Here is a 9,322-nt window from a genome sequence, read left to right on the forward strand (position 1 = left end):
GACTGCCGCCGTGTTTCCTGCGTGCGTAAGAAAAAATGTCTCGTATTTCTTAATTTCCTAATTCCACACTTTGATGCTTTCTCTCCCTCCTTGGGAAAGAATGTACATACGAACGACTTATCTCTCTCTCTCTCTCTACGTCTACCCTCCACCTTGTTTGTCTCTTTGGATGGATGGAAGCGCCAAGGCGCCGTTTCTTTCCCTTTGACTCACACCCTCACCCTCCTTTGCTTTCTTTCCTTCCAAATCGACAAAAGCGCTCTTTTAGTTCTCCGTCTCTTCCACTAGTCGTCGTCAGGTCGGGTCGGGTCAGGTCAGGACAGGTCACAGATAAGGCCTACAAACGTCGTAGCAAAACCGCTCTCTTCTTTTCCCCCTCATCTTACAATGCTTAAACCTCGAAAACGAACCTAATTTCGATATCTCGCCGCTGTTAGTTGCAACTGCCTATGCCGTGCAAAACGTCCCGCGTCTATGCTTCTTTTACATCTGCCTCAGCCTACATACCCCCCCCCCCCCCCCCCCCCCCCCCCCCCTCCCCTTCCTATCTAGACTCATCTACCACGGTATCTCCTCATAATCATATAAAGCCTGTTACAAATCATACACCTACGACAGCAAGCAAGGCTCGAAGGCCAAAGTCGTAGCGCACAAAAGCCATAATTCCCACAAGTAAGAGCTTATGAACGCACAGTGTCCTACACGATCCCTTCCTCATAGACGCACAAGTGCTTCTTAAGTGCTCGAGCATAATAAGATAGGGGCTTGAATGCTCCCTGGGAAGGACCTGTCAGAGCGTATGGATGCTGCCCGTTTGCTCACTGAATTTGGCGTCGTGTTTATGTATATGCTATGGTGTTTCTGTCACTAAGCCGCTTGCTTACAGCATCATGAGTGTGAGGTCTTGTGGGGAATGGATTAAGTGAGTGGTTAAGTAAGCTGTTACTACTCCTACTACTACTGCTGCTGCTGCTGCTGCTACTGCCTGACGCGAGAAGTAGAAATAGCCAATTCTCGTCACAGATATATCTGGGTAGGTAAGTAGTCGGGTAATTAAGGTAGGAAACCGGTGTGGGTAATTCGCGCTTGCGCTTGCTTCGCGGTTCTCTGCCTCTTTCTGCTTGTTTCCCGGCGAGTCCGTTCCTTAACAATGTATTTGCAGTCCCACCGTGCATCCATGCGTCCCGATCCAGCCTCACCATCCATCTTATGCCTCCGTCCGTCCGTCCAGCATGCGTCGCGTGTCGTATCATCCCGTATATCCCGCAAGCCCCAAAAATACCAGTCAGAAAAGCCATCATCTCAAAACGTCTCGTCGTCGTCAAAGCCCAAGGCGCCAGCTGGCACATGCGACGACGTTGTTGCCGCCGAAGTACCCAGCCCCAGGCCCTCCGGTCCCACCTCCTCCATCTCCTCCAGCAGCGCCGAGTCCTCGATATCGACGTCGCCATCTTCCCCTTCCCCTCCTGCATCATCCACCCCTCCCATCTCCGCGCGCTCCCGCGCGACAGCCTCATATACGGTCTGCGGTCCGTCTTCTGCAATGCGGCCGCGACACCATTCGAGCGTGGCAGCCGTGCCGCGCTGTAAGACGGTCCACGGCGGGACGCGGAAGAGATTGCCGCGCAGCTCGATGGCGCGCAGGACGCCGCCGAGGTCTGGGTCGCCGAGGAGGCCAACCTCGGGCGGCAGGCGCGCAATGGCGTTGTTGGAGAGATCGACGCTCGAGAGGCCGGCAAGCGCGCACACGCTGACGGCGTCGATGCCGTTGTCGGCCGCGAGTAGCGTCGTCAGTGCGGGAAAGGCATCGCGTAAGACACGGAGCGCGCCTGTTAGGCGGTTGGCTGTGATGTCGAGGGTGGCGAGGCGCGGGGCGGATAGGTGCGTTGTGAGGGTGTCGATGGAGTCGAGGCCGTTGGAGGCGAGACGGAGGGAACTGAGGTAGGGGAGGTCGAGCGAAGTCGAGAGGAGCGTCGCGCTGGCGAGGCGGTTGAAGGAGAGGTCGAGTGTATGAAGGGCACCGGCGACGAGGGAAAACGAAGAGGGCAAGGAGGTAAAGGCATTGTGGTGGAGAGTAAAGGAACGGACGGATCCAGCGATGGGAGATAGCTTCTCGGAGGATATTTCTGACAGGTTTTTGGATGACAGGTCGAGCGTGCCTGCAGGGCTCGGCGTCCACGAGTCCTTGGGTGGTATGACGCTCGTTGTTGGCTCCTCTGTACTGGCGTCGGCGACTGGGGAATGCTCCTCATGCAATGTCGGGTCAAGTCTCATTTTGAGGTCCCGCTTCAAGTCGTTTGTGCTCAATGTGATAAACTTGCGCTCCCGTAGTGGATTCGCTGCCAGGTCTAGCCGCTCTAAGCTCTCCATTAGGCCAACTTCATTGTCAATCTTGTTAATGTTGTTGCCACCAAAGTTGGCATGTCGCAGCTTCTTCAGCGTGCTAAAGCCAGGTGGAAGTGCCGACAATTTGTTCTCCTCTACGAGCAAGGTCAGGAGGTTGGGCCACTCTGAGAGGTCCGGCAGCTCAGTAATGCGATTGACGGACAGATTCAAAGATTGCAAAGCTGGCATGGACAACGCCGACGCACAGAGAGCGTCTAGTGCGTTGCTAGAGACGTTGAGGGTCTGCAGACGCGGCAGGCACACCACAGTGTCTGGGAAAAGTGTGCCACTGAGGGCATTCTTTGATGCCTGTAGGTCGACCAGAGGCAACCCCTGAAGTATCTTGACGCGAAGGTCGGTAAACGCATTGTTGGAGATGTGCAGTGTCTTGAGGCTGGCCAACTCCCGTAGAGAGTCTGGGAGGCTCCGTACTTTGTTTCCTTGGAGATCTAGAAATTCGAGATTGGTCAGAGACCCAAGGGAATCCGGAAAGTCGCCTTGGAAGGCATTCTCCGACAGTCTCAGCTCTCGCACGCTTGGAATTTGCGAAATGATTTGCATACAATCGTTGCCGAGTCGATTGCGTGACTGCCTTGATCAGGAGATCGATCTGACTCTTCCATGAGGGCACTCACCAAATTTAAAGTTGATAAATTTTCCAGCCTTCTCAGACCTAGAGGCAATTCTTTGAGAAGGTTCCCATGTAGATCCAGCGTCTCCACGCCTCCGAATTGAGGTCCAGGAGCATCCAAGTCCTCTGCAACATCCGTGGGATCAATGTCAGGGAACAAGTCGTCAGGCAGCCTCTCGATATCATTGCCCGCCGCAATGAAGCGAACCAGGTCGACAGCCTCTGACCAGGCTGCATTGGAATCAGGATCATACTCGTACATGGCCATGACTTGGCTTGGAATTTCGCTCAGGCCCATATTGGCAAGGTTCAGCCGCCCTTCCGACCTCGCAGCAGCGACCCTCTTCTTGATAACAGCATCTCCGCCCTTGGGCATCTGGTTGAAGGGGTCTTCGAAAGAATCAAAATTTGAGCCATGGTCCAAAGGTTTCGCAGGCGTAGCCTGCTTTTTTGCGGCTGCCTTCGCCTTGGCTATTTGCTCTCGAAGCGCTGAAGAGGAGCTCGCCGTCTTTTTGGTCGACTCTGGAGATCTCGACTCCTTCTTCGGCACAGACTTGGGCGTAGTGCGAGGAGCGGCTCTGGGTGTGGCTTTCTTTGGAGGCGACATGACTGGCACACTCCGAGGCTTTTCCTCAGTCGGTGATGAAAGATTAACGTCTACTGCAGGACGTGTTCGGGGGATTCGTCCTGTCATGCTCTGACCTGGGCTCAGTGGCATTTTGGAGACTCTTCTGGTGGGACTTTTGATAGGACTCTTGATGGGGCTCTTGAGCGGTCCATCCTCCGGGCTCTGCGCCTGTGAACCTGGAGCATAATTCGCAGGGGATCGAGGTGCGGCGCTTGCGCTTCTCCTGGTTGGAGTACTCGTCGACATTGACGGTCCCAAAGCACCGCCATAGGATGCGCGCATGCTGCTGGACAGATACGACATGCCGCTGGGGGTGATTGGTCTGGCCTGAGCTCCGCCTCGGAGTACAGAATTTCTTGATTCGGGGCGCGCTGGCCTGCTCATGGCGGAGGCGGGTCTCGACGGAATGCCGCGTGGACTCGTCGTACCCAGCCAGTTAGATTGCCGTGCGGTTGGCGACGTAGGATGTTGCATCATAATGTTCTGAATCGTCTCGGCAGCGCGATCCGATAACGAGGCCGTCGAGACGTCTCTCTTCCTTGAATCGAACTGGGCTGGAAATGTGTCAGGTCCGGCAGCTCAACAAGGGGTCGATGCGCACTCACGAACAGGCAGCTCCTCATCTTCCCAGTCTCCAGCCGGAGAGTCTCGGTGGCTCAGCCTTGAAGAGACACGGAAGCCATTCAAGTCGCCGAGCTGGTCATCCTCCTGCTGCTCCAAGCGTGTAGATATGGCAGCGACGGCGGGTCGTTGGATCCGCGACCGCGCCTGGCGCGACATTGGGCGCGGAGCTGGTTTCTTAAAGACGGCGTCATCGTTTGCTGCGGCAGGCCTGGAAGCAGGACCGAGACTTTGTCGAGTCGTGGAGACAGCGCGGCCTGGCAGAGACGAGGTAGGGCCCTTTGATACGGCGCGGCGGGTCGACGGCGGTGGCGGCTGGGGAGTTTGCGATCGTTTGGGTATGGAGGATGGCAGCGGGAGCTTGGAGGACGTGGTTGTGGAAGCACGCGGGATGGCCGAGGGTCTGGGGAGCTTGGAGGAGGGAGAGGGATCCATTGCGCGCGGTCAGAGACGGATTTGGGATGGCCTGGGTAACAGAGACCACCGACGCGCTGTAAGGACAACTAAGTCGCCAAATCACGTTTGTAGAGGACAAGGGCAAGGGTGCAAGGCGGGAGGGGAGCATTGCCGTAGAAACCAGAGACCAGCCACCAGCCACCACGTCCAGCACCCACACCGCCCTCAGCTCTCCCAACTCTTCCCACAATCCACATTTCTTCTTTTGCATCGCCTGCATCTCCTCCAAACACGTCGCTCCTCTCTGTCTCCACATCCGCTGTTTCGGTTACGTCGATCGGGCGTCGCCGTCCACGCGCTCTCCGCTGCTGCACGCTTGTTGCCCGACCAACACCATCCATCCCATCTTGGCGCACCGCGCCTCGCCATCGCCCTTAGCCCCCCGCCTCCCGCCGTTGGATGCGCCCCGTCACAGGTCCCCTTCCGTCATCGTCTCCATCAACACCATGGACAGCAGGACCTCGGCCGCTCAGGAGCTGCTCGCCATGGCCCAGGAAGAGCGCCTCAACCCGACCGCCCACTCGCTCTCCGAGTCGCAGGACACCCTCTCGACCCACGGCGCTTCCCAAAAGACGGAGCGCGACAAGTTCTCGTCGCCAGTCCCCCCCGCTTCGTCCATTACACCACCACCATCGTCTCAAGTCGCGCCCGTTGTCCCTGCCATGCGGACATCGGTCCGCACTCCCACTCCACCCACGCCCGTGCTGTCATCGCCTCCTCCGACCTCGCGCACCAGCACCCAGTTGTCCGGACCCGCCTTGTCCTTCACAGTCGAACAGATCAATGGCGCTACCGCCGAAGAGCTTAGGGACATGGTTGCCGAGCTCTTGATTGCGCTCCGCGAGGCGCGCACCTCGGCCGCGCACCATAAGCTGCAGTACAACATGCTTAGCATCGACAGCGCCGAAGCACAAAATCGCATGGCCGTGGAGCTCGCAATGGCACAGAGGGAAGTCGAAGTCCTCCAACAGTCGGATGAGCGCCGTCGTAACACGACCACAACTACTTGTGCTTCTCCTTCCGCTTCTCAGGATCCCGCTGTCGCCCAAGCCAACTTTGCGGTGCTGACTGAAATGACCCGCCACCTCCAAGTGGCCCAGAGCGAAAATGAGGAGCTGCGCGGAATGCTGGATCAGTCGAAGCGTGTGACCGAAAAGCGCGAGGGAGAAATTGCAAGCCTTCTCGAGCAGAACGAGCGTCTGCGTGGGCGCATTAGGAAGAACAGGGACCATCTCAATGGCATGTTGGGAGATGTCTATGAGGGTAACTCTCCAGTCTCTGCCACGGGGACACCGCGCTATCCCACGACGCCCCGGAGTCGCAACCGCGCACACGCAGTGGGGGATCCAGGTCGGGAGAGACAGGCCTTTGAAGCGTTGCTCCTAGCAGACCAAATGCTCAGCGGCAAGACGACGACAGCGCCCACTACTCCAAACAAGTCCAAAGGCCGCATGGGTCACACTCGAGGTTCGCAATCACTCTCCTCCTTGCCCGCTACCCCAAACCGGACATCAGCGCCAACTGGTTCCCAACCCACAGTAGCAGTTCCGCGCACACCACCCACATTTCATGCCATCAATCACCCTCCCCAAACGACGTCGACCGCACCCGTTTCTGCTCCTCGGCGCCGGGAGAGCACAGACTCAACCATTACTGCCTCGAGCGTTGAAGACAACGTTGTCAACGAGTCAGACAAGGACACGGAAATCATCGAGTCGCAAGCCAGCCAAATGGCTAGCAGTATGCTACGCCGCACGCCACAGCATTTTACGAGCAGCGCATCGCCCCATGCCAGTCAAAGTCATGGCCAGCCGCAACGATCAACCAGTGGCCCGATGCAGACCAAGCTGTTTGGCCATGTCAAGAAGCCTGGAGTTGGCAGGCCTTCTTTTGAAAAGGAGAAACGCAGCATCTCTGGTGTCGAAGACCACCATGACGGTCCATCCCCGGCAAAGAGAGGACGCATGGCCGAGTCGGGGATTGGCTTGGGCATTGGTGGCATGAGCGGGAGTCCCAGGCAGAGATGAATGCCTGCCCCTTTCCGATTGCTTATTTTTCCAAACAATCATTTTTAAGCGGAGCCGTGGAGTTTTTGGCGAGGATTCAAGCTTACCGTTTCGTCATCATCTCATTGCACGCGGATACGACCACTTTCCGCGCAGTTATCTTCATTCTGTATCCTGTTGGCAGGCCGGGGGGTTTCACATTTCTTGGGAGGTTGGGCGGCTACATTTGGGTATGTACTTTTGGGCTGAAATTTGGGATACCTTTATGCAGAGTACCAGTACTTTGCAGCAGCAGCACTTAAGTCGCTAGCATTGGTGTCCGGCGTGTAAGCTATTGGGCCAACTGCTTGGTTTGATCCCGCTGGCGGATTGATTATTGTGGAGGAAGATCAGGGAACTACGTAGCCACGAATCAACGAATTGAATCGATCTCGAACAGTCGATGTTGGAGTCATTTGTCCGTGTCCCCTCAACCAAACAGCCCTCACATCAATACCATCTCGAACACGGTCTCCGCGGCGACAGGGCGATCACCAACGCTCGGCGGGCCTCCCCTCCCGTTCCCGGACCGACCCACTCCCAAACGGTGCCGTATCGTGCCGAGCTTCCGCCAAGACACCATGCCTTGGCTGCCACATCTACAAACCTACCTACATGTACTCAGACCCGTCTTCAGTCCTTCTGCGTGTTCTCTTACGTGCCAGCCTCGTCATTCTTACGGAATCGCCTCCCCGGACCACGTAGCGAGATCCCTTGACCGCGCCCGACCCTTGCAATTGACATTCCAGACGCGGCCATTGACCGGCGGACGACAAGAAGATAGACGGGACGACTAGACACCGCCTACGCTTCGACTCTGCCTGTATAGCGAATGGGACAAGGCGCAGTGGCGGCGGTGGTGGAGGAAGCGAACCGCAACAGCAAGAGCATCAGAATGGGCGGAGAAAGAGCTGCGGCGACATCAACAGGAGACGGGACGCACGGGAGGAAGCGGAGATGGATATGGAGAGGCGCCGGCAAAGGTTCGCTCCTCTTGATGCTTGTGCTGGCACTGGCGCTATGCATAGGGACTGCTCAAGCATCTGTTGGTGACCGATTGCCGGATTTCAAGAACTGTGTCAAGGTACGTATACGCGGTGAATGAGCGCGAGGGCGGAGCTGGAGCGGAAGAAAAGGGGGACACAATGCTGAACATTGGATGGCAGGTCTGTATCGAGGCCAATTGTGATGGGCCAGACAAGACCCATATTCGTAAGTCCAGCATCCTACTCCTTTCTACAATGCGGAGACCGACAGGTTCAGCTATCCACCGCCGCCTCACGCTTTGGACGTGTCCCTCCGAATGCGATTATACCTGCCAACACATTACCACACACCAACGCCTCGCGCGGGATCCGCCGTACCGCGAACCAATTCTCCAATTCCACGGCAAATGGCCCTTCCACCGATTCCTGGGGATGCAAGAGCCTTTCTCGGTCCTCTTCTCGCTTCTCAACTACCTTGCACACTTGCATGGGCTGTCGCTGATCCGCTCGAGCATCCCTCCATCCTATCCGCTGCGCAAATACTACATTGGCTTCGCGCTGGCAGGCATGCACGCCTGGATCTGGAGCATGCTGTTCCACACGCGCGACCTGCCTGCACAGAGACGATGGACTACCTCGCGCTGGCGCCAGCGTCGTCGTGTACGGTCTGTTTTACACGCCCGTCCGCATCTTCCGGCTCGACGCGCAGGCGCCGCCGTGGAAGCCATCGCTACTGCGCCTGTGGACCCTGGGCTGCATCGCCCTCTACATCGCGCACATTAGCTTCCTCTTGCTCGTCCGCTGGACTACACGTACAATATGGCGGCCAACGTCGCCGCGGGCGTCGTGCAAAACTTGCTGTGGAGTTGGTTCAGTGTCCGGCGGTACCGCGCGTTGAAGCGCGGCTGGGCTGCCGGCCTGGTCTGATTGTTGCTTGATCATCAGCGCCATGAGTTTGAGCTCCTCGACTTTCCGCCGTGGGGCGGCATGGTGGATGCGCACGCGCGTGGGCATGCGGGTACGATCATCCCGACAGTTGGTGGTATAGGTTCGTTTCCCTCTTCCCCCCTGACTTGCGCGTGAATGTCCTTCGACTAACAACGGGCCCCCAGTTTCCTTGTCAAGGATGCCGAAGAAGACCTCCAGGGCGCGCGCTTGAAGCCTAGCTGGTCTAGCCAGGCACGAAATCTGACGCTGCCTTCGTCCCTATCTTGCCCACTCCCGAACTACCCGACCAACCTCACCGCCTCCGCGCTCATCAACGTGCAGCCCCTGTCAGCAAGATCATAGATCGGAATTCTCTAACCACTCAAAGCCCAATGATGTTCGCTGCACATGCCTCCCCTGCGCCTCGCATTCCTGTGCGTCGTCGATTGCGCGCAAAGCAACATAGAGAAGAGGTCCCACGAGCAAGCTCAAGACACTACTTGGGCGTGACGACATGCCCGTAAAACGGAGCACCAAAACAAATAACGGGAAGTCAAATGTGCGAGAAGCGGCATTCAGGGACGATAGTCAGTGCTCTTGGAAAGACGCAACACGGCCAACGCCACGAGTCTTCCCATCTGTA

General features: G+C 57.2%; 3 protein-coding genes across 3 annotated transcripts; 2 read left to right on the forward strand and 1 right to left on the reverse strand.

Moving 5' to 3' along the window:
* Nucleotides 1–877: 877 nt before the first annotated feature.
* On the reverse strand, nucleotides 878–4,786 carry IWZ02DRAFT_462312 (uncharacterized protein). The gene is made up of 3 exons (XM_066768271.1): nucleotides 4,250–4,786; nucleotides 3,021–4,198; nucleotides 878–2,973 (listed from the first exon to the last, which is right to left on the reverse strand). Exons 1-3 carry the CDS (start codon nucleotides 4,698–4,700, stop codon nucleotides 1,303–1,305), a joined length of 3,300 nt encoding a protein of 1,099 aa, XP_066619177.1. The 5' UTR covers nucleotides 4,701–4,786; the 3' UTR covers nucleotides 878–1,302.
* On the forward strand, nucleotides 4,787–7,170 carry IWZ02DRAFT_462315 (uncharacterized protein). Its single transcript, XM_066768272.1, has one exon. The coding sequence runs from the start codon at nucleotides 5,168–5,170 to the stop codon at nucleotides 6,746–6,748; it is 1,581 nt and encodes a 526-aa protein (XP_066619178.1). The 5' UTR covers nucleotides 4,787–5,167; the 3' UTR covers nucleotides 6,749–7,170.
* Nucleotides 7,171–7,763: 593 nt separating this feature from the next.
* IWZ02DRAFT_509228 (Per1-like-domain-containing protein) lies at nucleotides 7,764–9,322 on the forward strand (the record flags this gene model as incomplete). The annotated part of the gene is made up of 5 exons (XM_066770467.1): nucleotides 7,764–7,850; nucleotides 7,933–7,978; nucleotides 8,024–8,493; nucleotides 8,536–8,673; nucleotides 8,698–9,322. 5 exons carry the CDS (start codon nucleotides 7,764–7,766, stop codon nucleotides 8,833–8,835), a joined length of 879 nt encoding a protein of 292 aa, XP_066619179.1. The 3' UTR covers nucleotides 8,836–9,322.

Source organism: Phyllosticta citriasiana (assembly GCF_038021145.1).
Source record: "Phyllosticta citriasiana strain CBS 120426 chromosome Unknown IWZ02scaffold_15, whole genome shotgun sequence".
NCBI lineage: Eukaryota > Fungi > Ascomycota > Dothideomycetes > Botryosphaeriales > Phyllostictaceae > Phyllosticta > Phyllosticta citriasiana.

Excerpts from the sequence above, each read along its gene's own strand:
- IWZ02DRAFT_462312 (XM_066768271.1), bottom strand. The coding sequence starts at position 4,700 with ATGGATCCCTCTCCCTCCTCCAAGCTCCCCAGACCCTCGGCCATCCCG. Across the intron at positions 4,199-4,249 it reads AGATGAGGAGCTGCCTGTTC|CCCAGTTCGATTCAAGGAAG; the intron begins GTGAGTGCGCAT and ends ACACATTTCCAG. Across the intron at positions 2,974-3,020 it reads ATTTATCAACTTTAAATTTG|TCACGCAATCGACTCGGCAA; the intron begins GTGAGTGCCCTC and ends TGATCAAGGCAG.
- IWZ02DRAFT_462315 (XM_066768272.1), top strand. The coding sequence starts at position 5,168 with ATGGACAGCAGGACCTCGGCCGCTCAGGAGCTGCTCGCCATGGCCCAG.